At 30.1% G+C, this 21,689-nt stretch overlaps 1 protein-coding gene across 1 annotated transcript; it reads right to left on the minus strand.

The window, feature by feature from the left end:
- Positions 1-5,214: 5,214 nt before the first annotated feature.
- LOC123292141 (ATP-binding cassette sub-family C member 4-like) lies at positions 5,215-20,753 on the minus strand. The gene is made up of 15 exons (XM_044872697.1): positions 20,627-20,753; positions 13,414-13,524; positions 13,019-13,343; positions 12,361-12,583; positions 11,824-11,980; positions 11,619-11,757; positions 10,640-11,464; positions 9,678-9,827; positions 9,380-9,603; positions 8,439-8,678; positions 7,850-8,064; positions 7,001-7,234; positions 5,909-6,444; positions 5,676-5,845; positions 5,215-5,551 (listed from the first exon to the last, which is right to left on the minus strand). Exons 1-15 carry the CDS (start codon positions 20,698-20,700, stop codon positions 5,272-5,274), a joined length of 3,903 nt encoding a protein of 1,300 aa, XP_044728632.1. The 5' UTR covers positions 20,701-20,753; the 3' UTR covers positions 5,215-5,271.
- Between the last annotated feature and the right edge of the window lie 936 nt (positions 20,754-21,689).

Here is a 21,689-nt window from a genome sequence, read left to right on the forward strand (position 1 = left end):
TGAATATGGTTTGCTATATTTTTTATTAGCGAAGAGGGTAATATTTTCAACCATATTGTCTTTAAATTCTTGGCATACTGGTCTTAGTAAAAGTATAAATAATACCTACTGTAATTAATTATTTTGATTAAAATATAATTTGTAATTAAAATTTTCCTGTTGTGTTTTTCCAGGCATACTGTCTAAGTAAAAGCAAACAGTAACTGTAAATAATTATCTTAATTAAAATATAATTTTTAATTAAAAAATCCTATATATTATCAATCTACCTTCTTCCTATAAAACCAATGTTAAATATACCTATTTTGAAGTCATTTATTTATTTAAATAATCGTACAACCTCCCCCCACCCCCTTAAAAATATAGAATTGATTTAGACTTAGTCCAACTTCATATTTAAAAAAGCCAGCCTTTTATCCAAAATTACCCTGGCACTCGTACATCCTTAAATATTGCAATATTGCTAAATTTTACTGTTTTAAAGACAAGAATTGTAGGTTTTGAGTAAACTCTAGGTAAAACTTCAATTTGCCCAAGCGATTTCACAGTTTCCAATCTATGGCTTGATGATGGTGAACAAATTCTTATTTTAAGAATATTTATTTTATACAAAATTTAAGAAAATTTAAAATTAAAAAAAAAAAAAAAAATATTTAAAAAAAACATACCCAAATGATAATTTTGAACAAAACAGGGCCTGTTGTTTTGGATTTTTTTTCACAATTGGTGTATTATTGTAAGCATTATCCATAGTTGTTTTGTAATATACGGTTCGACAGTTTTATTAAAAAATTCACTTTAACAACAATATTAATAATAATATATTAAAAAATTACTATGTAGTATGTTTAAGCTACAACTATGAACTGCTTAGCATGCATTATCTAGATGAGATAGATTTCTTCTTGAAAATATAATAAATTCAATTTTTACACAAGAAAAACTTCATTTACAAAGCAAATTATGGTAAGCATATATTTATTTACCCCCTATACCATCTAAAAATATCAAGGTCATAGCTAGCTCAAAATTTACCAAATATAAAAAGAGTTTCAACTACAATAATGGAATACGGTAGATGACCGTGAAAACTCTTTTGATATAAAAAAGCATTAACCATACCAACTATCCTTACTGTATCCAATTATGTGCGCGTTGATCGCATTTCGCAGTATTTTCAATCCCACTTTCTGTCTTTTTTTCACTTTCCATGTCTCGATGTTTCTATTCACAACAAGTGACTGAGCTAACTGTTGAAATACCATGTATAGACAGTGTTAATTACGCAATCGTTAATTTTTTTACGTCATGTAAGTAAAGAAAGATAGTCACTCTTTATACAGTCGTGTATATACCGTGTGTGTTTGAAGCATCTTGGGATAGAATTATGTCTGTAGTATGACTGAATACAGAATACATTCGTTTAGTAATGCATCTAAAAGAGTAAGACTACAGATACGATAAACAGATACGATAGGACAAGCTGTTGTATGCTTACAGAGAGTGGGAGATTTGTTGCATACAAATATTATTAAGTGCTTTGATAACGTTCAATCATTACTAGTATGTGAATGCTTTTGGAAATACGTGTTTGTATTCTGTTTATTGGTATTATTATAACAATTTCTCCTCTCTTTTAGATGCATTACTTAATGAATGTATTCTGTATTCAGTCATACTACAGACATAATTCTATCCCTAGATGCTTCAAACACACACGGTATAACACGACTGTAGTGTCACACACACATATTTAACTGATAATTCCATATAATACAAGCTAAATAATGCTCGAAGTAATTGCATCGAATATTACTATTAATTGATTACTTCCAATAGACATGACAATATTATTGATACTTCGTTTATTTTAAGATATTTTAAAAGTTTCAATTGAATTATTAAACACTTGATTTTAATTGATTAATTACTTTCAATATAGACATGACTATATTATTGATACATCGTTTGTTTTAAGGCATTTTAAAGGATTCAATTAGATTATTTTTCACAGTACATTTACTTGACATAATTAACTTACACTTGGCATAATTATTAACAGAAGGTATAAATAACAAAATATGTCGCCTTAATTCTATTTAGCAATAATTACCCTAATATCTACCCATCAATAACTCATAAAACAAGTATCTAAAAGTAATGAAATTTAACATGAATTTTCATGAATTTCCTCCTAAAGAAATGGAGCTATTCCACCCAAAGTCGCCCTATATTATTAGCTCAGTTGGTTAAGGCGTAACCAATTCCATCCGCGGTATGCTTAGGGAAGCGGGCTCGATTCCCGCCATCGCAACAAAATTAATTTTATTAATAGTTGTGATGGGCTGGTGTATGCACGGTATATGCATGAAGGAGGTGTACTCAGCCTCTGAAATTGAGGAGCTGATAAATGAAATTATCAGCGGAAAGGTGGTAAAACACATATATGGTATCACAATGGGCTCTATAGCCTAAGTGTGTCCTTCGTGGGCAGCCAATATAACCTAACCTAACCTACCATGCATTTTCACAAATTTCCTCCCAAAGAAATAAAGCTAGTACTTTTGTACCGAATATGGAATTTTACAAAAATTTTCTTAATTGCATATCAACCCTATCTAATACGGTGTCAAAAATAACTATGGTTGTGGATGGAAAAGTTTACAGATTAATTTAAAACTTATTTGTTAGATTTTATTTTTGAAACTTATTTGTTAGAAAATAGTTTTTTATATTGTTTTTCACGATTGAAAGTTAGTAACATCCTCTCGTTAGCGTTATTGATATAAAAGTATTTATTTTAAAATTATGTTCATTTTTTTTTTTCAAAGAAAGAATTTTCTTTTTTCATTCATTTTACTACAGAACAGATACTCAGATATTGATAAATTGTTTCATTATCAATTATTTACTTTTGAATATTTCATATTTTATAGATTTAAATAAAACACAAAATTATGTAAGCATCTATTTATTCATCGATAAATAAATAATTAGCTAAAAAAAAAGTCGATTGTTATCGTATTTTACCTATAAGTTATTTATGTTATTTACATGAATTATTTTTAATTAATTAATACTAATTAATATTAATTTTAAGTATTGTACACGCTTCATTGATAAAAATATCAAATACTCTAAGTAAACAACAAATAACTTACTGAATCTTGGAGAACAAAACATAATTATTTTTCCCAATTTTCGACATCAAATTTATTTACTTCATGACTACTATATGAAAATCTCAATGCTCTGACATTATTAAAAGACCCAGAACATCGGATAACTCCAATTCGTCTAGATCTTGGCGAAGCCACCATCAATGCTGCTACACATCGATCATGAAAGTCCAGGTCATAAGGCTTACCTTGGTGTAGCTGGAGCTCAATTTGGACAGTTTCAATAAAAAATTAGGTAATTTTGACATTGAATATTAAAGTTTAAACATTATTTTGACATTTAAAATTGCCATAACTTTCGAAAATCATGAAGGATTTTGAAAAAAATTTTGTTGTCTGCCGGGCCTAAAATATGTAAAAATATGAAGAGGTTCATTTGAAAATCAAAATTTGGATGTTGAAAAAAAATTTTGATCTCTTAAAATAAAGGAATAAGCTCTAAGAAAAATGTAGGTGAATCGTTATGGACTGATCACTTTGTATAGACATGAAACCAACAATTATATTTTTAAGTGTAATTATAATAGTTTTTGTAACTTGTAAGGAATATTTTCTTGATTTCATTTGTCTATAATCATTCATTTAAACTGACCTTGTCTGTCAGTCACTTAGTGGAGCCTATTAGGACATTCAAAAGCTTTGAAAAAGACAATACAAGTAATTTGTTTAAAAAAATAATATTTTTATTTTGTAAATTCATTCTGCATAATTTTTTTTTTACATTTTAACATTCAACACAATTACACTACAATTAATTATAAAATTCAAATACGTAATTTAACAACAAACTAACATCGATCATACAAAATATATCAAAATCACGGATGCTTAACTCTCGATAAAGAGTGATAAATCGTATAAACATAAATTATAAAAAATATAGAAATTCAAAAATTAATTCAACGAGTCTGTCCAGAAAATTTTTAAAGGTACCTTTACAGAGAATAAAATAGCAAAAATAATGATTTTACGCGTAATTAGTAATTCTAAAAAAAAAAAAATTAAAATAACAAATACTTCATATTTTACAAGCTTTTTATTTCCCTTGCAACGTATTTAGTTTGTTCGGATGGAATCTTGCAACTAAATTTTTTAAGCAGGCAATGTATTTTTGTGGTGAGCTTTACCTGATTTTCCCATCGCTGCCACCATATTTGATACACAATAAAAAATTTAAATAAAAAATACCTTTTAGGTACAAACTTTTATTGTATTAAGAAGTAGAAAATTATTTTCATTATCAGTCACTCATACACGACTATTAGTAAAAGCTTGAGGCGCTCTGATTCATTCTTGATATTTTAAATTCAGCACATCCAACTTTTATAAATAGTCGTGTAGGAGTGACTCGAAAAAAAATTATTTCCTACTTTTTAGTGCAATAAAAACTTTTTAGTGCAATATTTTTTATTAAAATTTTTAAAAACTTTATTATTCTTTCTATAAAAAATTGTAATTTTGCTTTTTATCAAAATATACTTTGATTCACAAAACGAATTCTTTTAGAGTTTTTGACGTAGTATTTACTTTGTAAAATATACAAAGTATTATATAATTGACTGCAAAACTCTTGACTTCCTACCGTTCTTTACCAAATTTTGATCTGAGGTGTAATTTTCGAGATAATTAACCTAATCAATTAATAAATTTATCCAATGACAGAGCACTTAGAAATATAAAGATGTCTTTATAGTTATTAATTATCATACTATCTTACCTCACTTTTCACCCAGTCACGATAAAGAAATCTTTCTATTTTTTAGTGTTCTGTCATTGGACAAATTTATTAATTGATTTGGTTAATTACCTCCGAAATTATTCCTCAGATCGAAATTTGGTAAAAAGGTTTTTCGTTCGTCTTTACAAGCTTAGTTAGAAAGTCGAGAGTTCTGCAATCAATTATAAAACACCTTGTATATGGGGGGGGGGAGATTGGGTTTAATTCTTTTATTATTTTGAAAAGTATTCGATTTTTTTTACTGTACAGGCTTATTGTTTTTTTTTTCGATTATTATCATTTTATTTAGGTTCAGAGATCTAGCCGAGGAACAAGTATACTTAAAATACATAAATTAAATTATAATTAAATTATTTACAAATATGTAACCGCTAATTTTTTACCATTAAATGAATCTTGTGCAATTTTTAATAATTGTTCAGTCATAGCTGGACCAGTTTCTTGAACCATTTTATAAAAATGTCCATTTTTATTTTGACATAGCAAATGGGGATGATCATATTCTACCATTTGTCCTGCATCCATAACCAAAACTTTATCGGAATCCATAATTGTATTCAAACGATGTGCAACTGTTAATACTGTACAATTTGCGAATTTTTCACGAATCGTATTTTGAATTAACGCATCAGTCCTGAAAAAAAAATGGTTTTTTGTTTGTTGAAGGGTAAAATGGCATTGAGAAATATTGATATAGATTGGAAAAAGATTGTTCAGTTTAATAATTGAGATGAATTGGTGGAAAATGATTAACTTACTGTGGATCCACATTAGCCGTAGCTTCGTCCAACATTAAAATTTTATTATTACGAATAATTGCACGCGCTAAACAAACTAATTGTCTTTGACCAACACTGAAATTTGATCCATGATCCATAACTTTACATTCTAAAGCGTTACCGCTACTTTCGATATCCTTGAGTTCAACCTGGAAAAAACAATTTCTCAATAGTAAAAAATATTAGTATCAAAATTATTGCAGTATACGCACATCTGCTAAGGCATTCCATAATACAGAATCGGAATACTCTTCAAATGGATCCAAATTACGACGCATTGTACCCGAGAACAAGACCGGATCCTGTGGTATAATTGATATACGTTTACGTAAATTTTGTAAATCAATTTCCTTTGTATCAACACCATCAATTAATATTTTCCCTTCGATTATAGCCAAACGAAACAGGGCTGCAATTAGTGAAGATTTTCCAGCACCGGTACGACCCACAATACCAATCTTTTCCGATGGATTTATAACAATATTTAAATTTTTTAGTACAAATGGATCTTCTTCAACATATTTCATTGATGTTGAAATGAATTCGATACGACCTTCGGATGGCCAACTTTTTGGTGGTGGTTTATCACTTTCGAAATTTGGTTCAGGTTCTAAGTTAGTATATTCTAATATACGTTCAGCAGACATTAATTGATTTTGTACTTCGGCCGTTTGACGCATACCCCATTGTACTAAACCAGTTAAAGCTAATGATTGTGTTATGGCCAATCCAACGTTACCAGCATTGTCTAAAAATAAAATGTATTTTTATAATTTACAAATCTGTTTTAATATCTTACTGGTCGCCCTATTAGCTCAGGTGGTTAAGGCGTAACCAATTCCGTCCGTGGTATGCTAGGGGAGCGGGTTCGATTACCGCCGTTGCAACAAAATTAATTAATTACCAGAAGTCAGTGGCGGACTTAGGGAAAAAATCCGAGTGGGCAAAATCTATCAAGAAGGCCGTTGTTTTTTAACCCTCTTGTGGCGCCCTTTCATCAAATTTATCTTTATCCCCCCTTTTTTAGACTTCGTCAATGAATTTGTGAATGAATTTTTATGGTACTTTTTCCTACAGGTTTATCTTTTTCTCCATTTTTAGTAAGTCTTCCTTAATGAACTTATGGCCCCCGTCTTGCCTCTTATACAAATTTTGTCTTTTCCTCCTTTTTTAGTCTTTATAAATGCACTTCGCCCCCCCCCCTATGGTACCCTACTTCGAGGGCCCGGTAGGCAACTGCTCCTTTGCCACCCCTTAAATCCTGAAGGAGTTTTTAAATGTGATAATTGAATTTTTGTACTTACTGTCTGACTTAATTAAAACAAATATTAATATAATAGTTGCAATAAAAATAAAACACAATAGATCCAATGAGAATCCAAACGCTGAACTAGCATTTATAAACATGTACCATGCACCAGTATTTAGATCTTGATGTTTATCAAATTCTTCTTTTAATATATCTTGCGCTTTATACGCACGAATCGTTGTTAAACCTTGTAACGTTGCATTCAAGTGTGTGAAAACGGGACTACGAGCTATAAAAAATATTTATTATTAGTATTTCAGTTCAATCACTTATGTAAGAAAATAAAAATGCGATTTTGCGCATCCCTGTACGATATTTTTGACCGATTAATTCGTTCAGGCAAGATGTGAGGCTGGGAGGGGGAGAGAAAAGGGAAACCTACAGACCCGGATTCTGCAAAGAACCCGTTAATCGGATGCACGAAAATTTTTTTGAAATTTTTACTATAAACAAAAGTGGTTTGGCAAATTTTTCTAAAAGCATAAGTTGAACGCTTATTTGAGCGTACTTCTCTATTTTGCACTATACCTTTCGCCAATGCTGAACGTTCTTTCTGTTCTTACCCGAAAGAAAAAACTTTCAATGCTCAGCCTCTCCGCAAGAGCGTTCAAGACTTGCCACTCTTTGCATAGAGGCCCTCGTTAAGACAAACAGTTGCAGCCCAGAAAGCAAATCTCTAATTTGATGGAGTTAGAATGTGAACAAGCTATTTAAGATTTATTGTTTTATTGTTCTAAGGTTCGACTGACACTCAATCTTGTAGTTTAGATCGAAAGTGCTGAAAGGTCAGTGACTGTCTTAAATTTTCGCAATGTGTATATTTCCCCGGACTTTTAATACTTACTTATTCCCTCCATTCGTTTAACATTTTTCGATGTTTTTAGATAAACTTTTTTAATGTATTGGAATAGTACTCCAATGATCACAACAGGTACTAAAAAGAATGGGTTAACATATGCAGTTAAAGAAATTGATCCAATCATGATTAATATTACTTGTCCTGCATCTAATGCAGCTTTTGGTAGCAGTTCATCAATTGCACCCATATCCTTCGAAAATCTGTAAAAAATATTGATATATATAGTTTTTCGTTATTTTTACATCTCTCGTATGATAGTCGTAGTTTATTGTAGAAAGACACAGCTCTACAGATATTATCCCCAAAAATGAATTAGAGAGTTAAAGTTTTTTATGTGATATTAGTTAACCCGTCAGCACTTGCGTCAACTATTCAGTAATTTTTAATCGCATGATGAGAAGTCTGCTCACGTGTTCACGGTTGAATATTCTTTAACTTAGTAAATCATAACCTCTACATAATTTTACATAAATTTAATTACGATTAGTATTGTAGGATAAACTAATTCAACTTATTCAGCTAAAAATAATTTAAAGCACTCTGTAGATATGTGTAATACGTTGCATTTAATTACCTGTTTAAAATCCTACCAGCTGGATTGATATCAAAAAATCTCATTTTGGTCTTAATTATATTAATAAACATACTGTTATGTAATTTTGATGAACATCGTATACACAGCAAATAGAATGCAAATGACCGTGTTAATGCAATTATAAATAATCCCACTATTAAGCCAGTAAAAATATAGATTTCTGTTTGTTGAGGCAAAAGTTCGGGTGTAGTTCCATTCCTACGTTCTTCATCGTTAATCCTGAATTTGAAGAAAAAAAAAGAATCAGATAAGAATTATACATTTTTTATTGATATCTTGTTTCAAGAAAATTCCAATAAGATCGGATCAAATTTGATTGTGTTATCAAAAAAATCGAATTTTTTAACTTAATGACGTCATCAGAATCAAAAAAATTTAATTTTTCACTATCACATCCAAATTTTATCCAATTTTGATAAACCAAGAATGTAATTCTACTAAATTTGGGTCATACTTTTCAAATTTGTGATCAAAATTAACTTAACTCTATTAGGTTTCTATAATGTGGAGTCCTGGTCCCGGAATTAAGCACATAATAGATAGCTAGCGAAAAACTATCATCACAGCTGAAAAGAATGACCCAAAAATAGTGGGTTTCAAAAAAAATTTCAATAAGATCGGATCAAATTTGCCTGTGTTATCAAAAAAATCAAATTTTTTAACTTTATGACGTCATCAGAATCCAAAAAATTTAATTTTCCACTATCACATCCAAATTTTATCCAATTTTTATAAACCAAGCATGTTATTCTACTAAATTTGGGTCATGCTTTTCAAATTTGTGATCAAAATTAACCTAGCTCTATTAGGTTTCTAGAATGTGGAGTTCTGGTCCCGGAATTAAGCACATAATAAATAGCTAGCGAAAAACTGACATCACAGCTGAAAACAATGATTGTTAACTGAATTAACAAACTTACCAGAAAGACACGAAAAAGTCACAACTACTAGCAATTGTTTGAGCCATTAAAAATAATATGAATACAGCTATTACTGCACAAATATTACCACCAGATGTAAAATATTTCATGAAAAGGTTCCCTTTCACTGTGCCTTTGGATGATTGTTCAGCTAGTTGAGCCTTTAATGTAGCATCCTCATTTTCACCGGCAGAGCTTGCACTATTCACTGACGCTGTTTTTTGCTGAAATATTAATTTATTTATTTATTTAAATTCATTAACTGAATAAGATTGTGTGATCTTTGCGTTCTTCTTACTCGGACAAGTTTTCGAGCTGCTTCTTTTGCTTTCTCCATTTCTATTTGTAATTCTTCTTCACTTATTTCCGGTTCAGCTGTTAACATTTGTGCATAATCTAAATCAGTATGGATTACTTCGTTAAATGTACCTTGAGCTTCAATACGACCCTGAAAATAAAAACTAATTTTAGAAGTTACTTTATTAGGGCAGCCATTCAGGCATTTCACTTCACCGAATTTCACCGATTAACGCAAAATTTGGTCAGACGTAGGAAATGGTCCAAGAAACAAAAGTTATATTATGCCAATATGCGCCTCTGATCCAGGGGTACGGATGCCACCCTATCTCGTAGATAAAAATTATGGCCTTCAAAAGTACAGGAATCGATTGAAGGATAGGAGTAAAATTTTGATTTAACGGAATGGAATGGAGTTTAGTGGGATGGATAGAAGGCAATAAATAAGACTTAAATTTGGGTTTAGCAGGGTGAAATGGGGTTTAGCTGCGGGATATGTTTAGCGGAATGACCTTAGAGGGCCTGAGGGATGGGCTATCGGGTGGGCTTAATAGGCTTAGCGGTAAGGAGAAGCATAGTTTAGGTATTAATGAATTGGAGTTACGTTTCCACAGGACAACGTCTGTCGGGTCTGCTAGTTTATTCTATAAATTTCAATAGTATTTTCATCAATAAAATGCTTAGATATGTATTTTTCTGGATTTCTAGTGAAAGGGGGAATTTTCACCCGTTTAAAATAAAAAACACAGATCAGACGCATATTACTTTAGCGGGTAAAAGAAGCTCAAGCACCAATTTTCATAAAAATCGAGCTTGACACACAAAATTGCTAGATAACACTTTATTTTGACTGTCCTATATGGACAGTCACTGAGGCTCACTCCAAACTGAATTTAAGTCCTCCAAACTGAATTCTTCAAACTTTAAGTTCTCTAACAATAATAAATTTGTTTGAATACTCACATCTCTTAAAATTACTAAATGATCAGTGTCTTTCATATATTGTAATTGATGCGTAACCAAAATCACTGTTTTGGAAGCCAAATAATCATTTATACACACTTCAAACAAATGTTTGCCCACATGAGTATCCACAGCTGATAATGGATCATCCAATAAATAAATATCTGCTTTACGATACACAGCTCGGGCTAAATTAATTCTAGCTTTTTGGCCACCACTTAACGAAGCACCACGATCCCCCACCATAGTCATATCACCATGTGGAAATTGTTCAAAATCACGTTTTAAAGAACACACTTCTACAACTTTAGAATACAGCGCTTTATCGTAGGTCTGTCCAAATAAAATATTTTGTCTTACTGATGCTGCAAACACCCATGGCTCTTGACTAGCATACGATATTGTTCCATTTATTTCAGTTGTACCACTTGTAGTTTCTAATTCACCTAATAAGGTTTGTAATAAGGTACTTTTTCCACTTCCCACGGGTCCAATTATCCCTACTAATTTTCCTTTATCAATTTTTAAATTTATGTCATGTAACTGCTCAGTTGTAGATGCTGGATTCCATTTGGCACTTAAATTTGTTAATTTCACAGCTACATTTGTATCTTTTATTGGTTTCTCTTCAATTAGAGGTGGTTTTTCACCGTTTTCTAGACCTGGATATAATGGTGAATTATCTTCATGAAATTCTTCATACATCATGTATATTTGTAAACGTTTCATCGCCACTAAACTTTCAGCTAATTCAGATATACCTCTCACAAACATGCCAGACATTGTATGCGAAAGTATGGCAAAGAATGATTGGAATACGAAAATCTGAAAGAAGAAATTTTTGTTAGATACACAATATTTTCCCAGGCCTGGATCAATATTGGTCCGTTTGTTATTTTCCACAGAAAAGAGTAAATTGAAAATAAAAACATATATAAAAGATCGCTTTAATTTCCATTAATTTATCCAAAATACTGACCTGATCTGCTGTAATTGGCTTATCCATTAATGCCATTGCAACCATAGCACTAAATAATGCACAACGGGTCGTAAATAATACAAACATCATATATAAACCACGCACATATGCATTTTTTTTAATAATATTTAATTCTTCTCTAAAATAAATGAAGGAAGTAAAAATTAGTTTTTTTTAAAGGTTTCAACTAGAAAAATTTTCTTACCTTCTAGCAAATTTAATAAGCTTTGCAAATGGATACTCCCATGCATACATTTTTATAACTTGTACACCGCTTATGATTTCTTCCATCAGCCGAACACGTTCATCAGTTTTATATGCAGTTTGTAAACGAAATCTTGAAGATAATTTTCCAGTATAAGCTGAAATATTGTTGGGAAAGTTAGTGCCAGGTCGCTGAACTTAATCTATACTTAAGAAGAGACAATGTCTTATCTTCTCTGTCTCTGTCCAGCTCTTGCCATAAGGAGATGGACTTACTTGAGCCAGCCTCTCTTTGACGACTTCTACGACCTAAAGTCCGTCGACGTCAAAGCTCTCCTGCTGTTCTTAAACAGCTGGTAATGGTTCATGGAGTAGTGGCCGGAGATGGGCCTACCCTTTTTCGGTATCACAACGGACCCTATGGTCTAAGTGTGCCCCACCCCAGGACAGCCACTCTAACCTAAATGCATTCAAATAATAATGCATAAAATATGAATAAAAATGCATTCCAATATTATTTTAATGATAAGTCTCTTACCTTGTATAGGTACCACAAAAAAAACTACACCCATACCAATAACTCCAGCCCATTGAGCTTTCGTCCAAATAAAATATAAAATAATTAATGCTGAAATCGGTGACGTCCATAAATAATTCAAAATCGGCAACAAAATATCAAATCTACTCACGTCATTCGATAATAAATTTACAACTTTTCCTGTTGCTGTTTCACCCAAAGCAGTTTTACTTAATCTTAAAGACTGAAAATAATAATAACTGTATCAATTTCAGTATAGAAGTTATTTAAGTTTATACTCTAACTCAAATTTATATTCTTCTATTCGGACTTAATAGTCCGCGGGACAGCAGCCTTTTTGTTAAATGATTAAAATATACTTAAAGCTTCATGAGTGGCTTCCTTTTGGCGAGTCTACCAAACTTTCTCTCTACTTTTCGAAAGTACTTAAAATACAAGTAAAAATAAACAATAGACTAAGTTAATTGTTTAAATTCTCTGTATAGAAAGTTCTGAATACAGTGCTTGCATTATTTTAAATAAATAATAAGAGTTTAGAAAACCAACACAATTATGGCGACCTTTCGGTCTCAATTTTCTTCTGGTTTTCGAAAATTCAGAAAATTTTCACAGTTTACATGAAATAATTATAAAAGCGAAACCATGATGATTTGCATACCTTACGATAAATCACTGAACAGCATGCAACACGGATTTTCATTCCACAATGTAATGCTACAATCATATAATGATTGATTAAAAATGCCGATACACATGATACAGCGATCATACAACCAGCATAAATTAATGCTGTCTTTTGTTCCATTGTTGAATCTTTCTTAAAATATAATAATAACTGTCCTAGCAACAATGGTGGTAATAGACGTACAATTAATTCTAAGATTGCCAACATTATCGTTGTCTTTAATAAATCCGACCAAAATGCAGCTACCACAGCTTTTAAAAAACTTGGCTGTTTCTTTTGCGTTTGTATCATCCATTTTCTGTAAAGAAATTATATAAAGCAAACAAGAAAAACATCAAATACTTTTTTGTTTAGTAATTTGAACTTACTTTTCTAATCGATCGCCTAGCACAGCTGAATAATCTTCAGGTAATGGATCATTTAGATCTTTTTCACTTAAATCGGTGCTGTAGCCTTTTTTAAATAATGGTATTACATAACTGAAAAGTAAAAACAAAATTTAAAAAATTGGTTATAAAAAATGAATTCTTTGGTGTTTGATATCAAAGTAGATTTCTAAATCTTATACATATATTATTTCTCAGGTAATGTGTCCAACTTCCAACTACCTAGGGATTGTAATTTAAAATAATGGACCGAATCAGCAAGTGTTACACTCATTCTAGCATAAGGTAAAAGTAAAAACAAAATTTAAAAAATGGGTTATCCGACCGAATCAGCAAGTTTTACATTCATTTTAGCATAAGGTAATGATGTTTGGACCCCAAACTTTGGGGTATAGAAGGGTGTGAAAAGGAATTGACCGTTTTTCCTTATAAATTGTATAAATTTATTGCGCAATGAATTTGGAACTTGGTATAACATCTATACAAGCATTAATTCAGCAATTTTTTTATTATTTTATTTTATAGTAAGTTTATTTCAAAAACTTTGAGTTCTCATTCTCAATTATTATTATCTTTGAGATACTCTAATCATCAGCCCAAACATATTCGAACCAAAATGCAACATGTAATCTAGGAATATGAAATTTAATTTATCAGGGTAGTTAAACATTTGTTTTTATAAGTTTATAATTATATAAATTGATTTGAAAATCATCTTACTATCATATTTTCTAAGTGTCGTGGCTGTGTGTGATTCGATTGTAAAGTATAAATAAAACCTTTGGATATTAATAATATTATTGATTTAATATTATTAATTTATAGACCCTAAATAACTTATTCATAATTTACGATATAATACGATAACTTTCAAAAACAACAATCATATCATTATTTAAACAAAATCATTCAATTTAAATAAATTATTATTATTATTATAATTTTTTTTTTATAATTGTTAAATTTAAACTAATTGATTACTATGTCAAATAAATCAAATTAAAATAAATTAACCCTGGACTCATATCATTTTTTCGGTCATTCAATCATCTTAGCTTCATAATCAATTTGTGAAGATAGCATGAAGGTAGTAATCAATTCTGGTACCTATATTGTTGTCGGTCTGGCTTTGTAAAGCTTTTAAACTCACAAATATAGTTGGTTTAATATAACACAATAACTAAGTGTTAAATTTGAATAAACAATAAGCTACCCGATTTGTTTTAAAACACTTTAAAAAATATATATAAAAAATTTATAAAATTTCAAGTTAAGGAATTTGGGTATATTAGCTCCAGGACTAATACAAGTAAGTATCTATTTGTGAATTAAATAATAAAATTAATTAGTAGCCATTATTTACATTGTAGTACCTTCGTATCAAAATACAAATAAAATAATGAATAAATCTAAGTATTCGACATAATTATTCAAAAAAGGCAAGCCATAAAATATAAAATATGATCCAATAATACAGCTTACAAAGACGTTTAGGAAGAACTTGGCAAGTCAAGCAAACCACAAGAATGGATATTTCAATCAATTCAGCTGTATTAAATACATGTATTAGAATTTACAATATTTCAACAGAAATATCTTTAAGAAAAACCATTCCATAATCTCATAAAACTTAATCTTCTATTGTCTGTCTCTAATATATAAAAGTTTATTATTAGCTGATAAGGGAACTAATCACTTTCAGATTTTTTTGAAATTGATTTTTTTTCCACAAATAGATACCGTTAAACCTTTAGAATATTGTTTGTATAGGTATATGTACCTACAGTAAATCATGGGTGTTCTTTTCTTTAAATGCGTTTTTCTCAGCTTCGCGTTTTTCAAAAATTGTTACCCTGCTAACTGGTTACCACAAACAAAAAATGTAAAGAATCGTAACTTGTTTATTTTTTATTTCTTTTAATTTTGACCGTTTTAAGCCTAGTAGCTCAGTTTGTTAAAGCGTAACCAATTCCGAGTTTGTGCTTTGCCTAGGGTAGCGAGTTCGATTCCCTCCAACACAACAAAAATTAATTAAATTAATAATTATGATGGGCTAGTGTAGTGCATGGTATATGCATGAAGGAGGTGTCTGTGGGACTCAGCCTCTGAAAATAATGGCGGAGCTGATAAATGAAATTATCAGCGGAAAAGATAATGGGCAATATGGCCTAAGAGGTCTCTCGTGTACAGAGAATATAACCTAACCTAACCTAACCTTATTGTATCTGAACTTGCTGAAGAAACTTAGGACGGCATTTTTTCCATTGCCCAAGGGGGGTGCTTTATGCAAATCTGAATCCGGGCTATATATTATTGCTAGAAGTCTAGCGCACAATTAACCTATTCATTAGTAATGAACCTTTTTTAACTTCGGGGGGTCCATCGATAAAAAATGCTAAATTATGATATTAAATCAGTTGTGACATAAATTGTGCGTCAAATGAATTAATACAAAAATTCAATAATAATGATTAACTAATATATTGATAATAAGGTACTTAATATATCTATACATCATTAAGCAATCAAAGAATTGAATTTATAATTGTTATCAATATGGATTAAAACTTTGATTACCTTATTTCGATTACTGACCGTATATATCATACATTTCATTACTTTTGTGACATATATAGCAGATAACAGTAGGTAACTACCGACCTACAGTATTATTGCCAAAACTTTCTGTAAGTTCTCTCTGCAGCCACATTTTAAAACTCTCTGCAGCCGCATTTTTTTGTCAAATTGTATCGACGTCTACATTCGTTGACGACCCTGGTAGAAAAAATATTTGAAGAAAGAATAAGAAATTCTGAAAAAGTCTTAGGAACTTTGAATTTCTCAACGTTTTCGGACTAGTCTAATTCAGAGTTATTCAGAGTCCTTAGACTTTTTCAGAGTTTCCTAAGACTTATTAAGACTTATTCTTTTTTCAAATATTTTCTCCACCAGGGGATCCAGTAAAAAGGAAAAGGTGGAGTTAACCTAAACTTTTAAAGTTAACTAGCAGACAGATAAAATTACGGTTTGAAAAAGTTTCACAGAAAATCATTTTCTCAGCCATATAGGTACTATAAATATGATTACATGTAAGGCTTTGATCGCCCGTTAGGTCGAAAACTATTCGTTAAAAAGTTTTATGGCCGTGAGAGTTTTTGATCAGAAAAATCTGAAGAAAATTTTGGGAGCGGTTCGAAACAGTTTCACAAAAAGCCATTTTCCTAGTCATATACTAAAACTATAATATATTCGTAGTTTTGATGGCAGCTGTAGCTCGAAAACTACTCTTTAAAAATGATTTTGGTCGTGAGAGCTTTTGATCAGAATAATCCGATTGTGGTGGGAAGGTAATTGGAAGGTCCTTTCTAAAAGAAACCTATACTATGACCTAAGCACTGGAAAAATGTAAAGCCAACTTAACTACAGAAGACCCTAAATTCTCTAAATTAAATTTTTTCAAAATGCGTGTGCAATGTGCACCGTGCAGTTGATGTTGCGTCACTTATGTTTCCAATATTTCCTACGTGATCACAAAGTCAACAATAAAATTAAATATTTATACATAATAGTAAATATTAATACGGTAATACCGTAGGTCAATCGAGAAAAATGCGACAAAAATTCGAAAAAATAGTAGGGGTTGAATAGCAGGGATTTTGGAGATCGCTCATTACAAACTTTTTGTCAAATTTACATCATCCACCCTCTGCATGAAAATCGAAATATGACCAAAATTCTAAAATTAAGTAATTTACTACAAAATTGAACTGCAGGGGTTTTTGGGGTCGTTGATTACAAATTATATGTCTTTACGAAAATTTAGTTAGGTACTGTCACTTAGAATGTTTCCCGATCAGATATATTGAAGAAGTAATTTCTTCGACTGATTCATCTACTACGACCTTTCTCTTCCGCATCCTTTTTGTGTCCTTATCTCATATTATTTGACTATTGAGAGTTTTTCAAGGCCGTTTATTTTTATTAAAATTTCCCATTTCTGAGGAAATTATACGAATTACACTGCCATCAATTTGAATTACTGTACAAATGTCAATATCAACAGACTGTAATTTTTACATATTTACACGATTAATTTTATGTTTGTTTAAAAACTTCCAAGCGCGCGTCCATTTGTAACGTCGCACTGTAGGCACATGCCTACTTTGCCTTTTTAACCGACTTCAAAAAAGGTTCTCAATTCGAATGTGTTTTATTTGTGTTTATTATCTCAGAACTTTCGGCTGAGTATACCGATTTTGATGATTCTTTTTTTATTTGAAAGCTGGTGCTTCCCGTATGGTTCCATTTCAATTGAGTCCAGTTCTGACAATGGCAATTGTGGGAAATCCATATAAGTATTAAATTTACGTTATGTTGCGTAAATGGACGAATAACTCAATATCACGCGAACCGATTTCGATGATTCTTTTTTAAGTGAAAAATTAGTTAGTGTACTTCAGAGTCACACAAAAACAAAAAACCGACTTCAAAAAAAAAGCACTAAAAAGTAAAAGAAATAACGATAATATAATTAAGTTACAATTATTGTTATTTTTGGAGTCGGTGTCAGTCAAGTTAATGTAGCAAACTGTTCTGTCACAGTTGTTTCCTTGGTTGACACTGACTCCAAAAATAACAATAATTGTAACTACATTATATTATCGTTTTGGAATTTTTTTTTAAGTCGGTTTTTTGGTAAAAGCTTTTTATTAATAAACTACCTCTAGGTAATACTATATAAAACAAAATATTCAATGAAACAAAATTACCTGATTATTCAAGAAAAGATTATATTTATCTAAAATTTTATTTATAACCGACCAAGTAAATTTTTATGAACAATTTTGTAAATATAACAACAGTTAACAACCTTGATAGTAACCTAACGATTTTATTCATGTCAATAAAACAGTTTATTTTTAAAAATTATATCAAATAAATAAATAAAAATTTTGACTAATAATTATAAAATAATTTTAATTTAAGTAAAATTGAATTATTTTATGTTTTTTACTGTCCTAACAAGAACAAATATTTTTTTGCATTTGATCGCCAACATACATTTGAAATTAAAGTAATTAATGTTTATAATTTGACCTAATTCTTGAAACGGAAACCTGGGAAATTTTTGGAACATATATTAGTTAAAAATTTGTTTTATTTTAAAATGTTATTTTTACAGAAAATAACAAAAAAGCCCAAAAAGAGCAGAAAAAAAATTTTTTTGGCGCTTTAATCCAAAGTACGTTCTAGCCGGTTGCAGAAAACTCTGGGAAGAGCGACTTTTGTAGCTTATTTTTTTAGACTCTTTAGAATACAAACACTTTAGCAAGCAAGGTCGAAATAGACCGTGCTAGCGGCTAACGGATCAATAAAAATAGTATACACCCAAGGCAAAATCTCTGATCTCATTATAACGTAATCAAAATTTACCCCTTTCCATTTTTCCAGAACTATTGTTTAAACCAGGATCAAAAAAAAGTATAAAACAAAAAGATTTTATTCTACATAAACAAATTAAGTCATAGAAAAGTTGGAATATCAAATCAGAACATTACAGTTGATCCAGTTGGACGTTTCGCCTCTTTATTGAGATTTCTACAAACTACAAAGTAATTATATATTAGAGGTTTTATTGTAATTTTGATCATTATAATTTGTAGTTACTGAAGAAGTCTCAATAAAGAGACGAAACGTCCAACTGGATCAATTGTAATGTCCTGATTTGATCAGAGTCCAACTTCCCTGTTATTCAATTTGTTTGTGTACTTTTCGTTTTAGACGTGATAAAAAAATTTTATTCTACATTTATTCAAAATTTATTTTTGTTCAAATTTTCTAAAAGAAATATTTTCGATATCCTTATTTCCTATAACCATAAATTTTCTGTGATATTATTGGACTAAATAACAAGTACACTTGTTTAATTTTAATATCGCGGAAATGATTACAGGTAATAATTAAACACGTCAAACGCGTATTCTAACTGATGTCATAGCACGATAATTATAATGGTGTGATAAATACGGAAGATGCCATTTTTAATTACAATGATTGTATTTATCCTTTCTCGAAGAATATTCGAATTTACAAAAATTTTTACAGTATATAGTAATGAAAATTCAGATAACCTATTTATTGCACGGTTATTTAATCGTTTATTGACCTAATTTTAAGGTTCCATATTGATAATTGTATGGTATTCTTCATTAGGTACCATAAAAACGTTAAAATAACGTAATTAAATTAAAAAAATTTAGGATTTTCCCCACACCAACAAATGGGAAAATTGACTAAAGTTTTATACCATTTTGAAAATGGAAAAAAACCCGAAACACGTGTCAATATAAATAATAATAGAGTGGACTTGAAATCACTTGTCGGCAGATTTGGCCTATTTTTCCTCACAGACTCAGAATATTGTTAGCTGTGAGATTCCGAAGTTCCAGGATTTTTGGTCGATTAGATCGCGAGATAATCATCTCCAAACTTCGAAATTTCGAGGGTCAAAGCATGTAAAACTCACTGTCTCTCAACAGAATTGCAAAAAGAGTAAGAGCGTTGAAATGAATGTTTTTAGAAAAAAAAATAGCACCACGTTATTTTGTTTTCGAGATTGGAAAAAAAGAGAAAATTGGGAGCTTAGGCATTAAATATCTCGTGTTTTAAACGGTCAAAATTTCTGAAATTTTGGGATTTAATAGTAAGCCCTGTTCTTAGCCTGTGAAAAAAACATTCGTTATAAATTCTATCGAAAAGTGGGTTTTACCAAAGTTTTAGCATAGGAACTACAAATACCATGGTTATTACCATAATTGTTGTAAAAATAATTTTTCCAACACCTAATTATATAAAACTGGGGAAATATTTATCCAAATTTAGTTAAGTTTGGCCAGCACAATAAAAAAAAGTTTATAGATGTTATTTCGAAAAAAAAGTCATACAATTTTGGAAAGAACCTTTCAATTATCGTCATATGACTGTTCCTAAATAAAACTTTAATGTCTACGAATTGAAATTCAATTATTAAATATTTACTCCCATAAAATATCCCAAAAACGATTCAACGATTTTATCTTATTATAAATGAAATCGAAAACTTAAAAACAAAATTTAAAGTATACACACACAATTCGTAATATTATAAAGTTTAAATTCACAAGAACTGATCATTTATAAATATAAGCGCACTTACGCAAAAAATAGAACTGATAATGGATTTGCATTCTCTCTTGGATTCGGATTCCTTGCTTTTCGTGATGTATCCATATTGTGTGTGTGCAAAGCAAACCAATTAAAATTTAAAATCAATAAATTTACACAAATCAAGTTATTATTAAATTTTAAATTGTGCAAGTTCAACTAACGCAACATAATTTTAAAATATATTTTTCACTCCACTGTAGGTCCGGTAATAAAATTTAATTTTTTTTTTAATTGAACTAAATCAAATTGTTATTTAATTGAGTTTTAAAAGTGAACTGAAAATCATGAGAGTTATCATTTTATTTATTAAATTAATATTGTTTCAAAAGCCCCAGAAAATGAAAGATAACGCTTTTATAATATTTATAATAAAATCATTGAAATAATACGTTATCTAGTTAATATAATAATATGTATAATGTACGTATAACAATTAACTAGCTAATTGTACATTGTATTGTAATACCCACGATTACGATAACAATCCTTAGATATTTTATTTAATTGTATAGTTACATTCAATAAAATCTAACCGACCTAAAAGGATGTATGAGCATGACACAATGTTTGGTTTAAAGGCTCAAAATTTTTTTCATAGGCAGACTTTTACTCAAAGAATATGTGGTTAAAATTTCAGCATAGATATCCGTGCAAATTTTTCAAGAAAAAAGTCATTGAAAATCAATATAAAATACATTGGCTCTTATGGAGGAATCTCAAAAAACAACATATTTTGAAAGTTGGAACGAATGAAGACGAATTAAAAAAAAAACTTTCAAATAGAAAGTAAACATATAAGCAATGGCATGGAAAAGAAAAAAACCAAAGTACGAGCAGGGTAGATTTAGAGTTGAAATTATTTTTATTTTATTTTCAACTTTGATGATGAATTTTGTTTTAACTTGACATGAATATATCCGCCTTGGTTTTCACACTATGGCCTAAGTGTGTCTCTCGAGGACAGCCAATATAACTTAATCTATTTCCTATAAGCAAGTTGTTTACTTTAAGTTTAAAGGTCTACTATTCTTTACATTCTTTATAGAAATCCT

This window comes from Chrysoperla carnea, chromosome 2 (genome assembly GCF_905475395.1).
Source record: "Chrysoperla carnea chromosome 2, inChrCarn1.1, whole genome shotgun sequence".
Classification (NCBI taxonomy): domain Eukaryota; kingdom Metazoa; phylum Arthropoda; class Insecta; order Neuroptera; family Chrysopidae; genus Chrysoperla; species Chrysoperla carnea.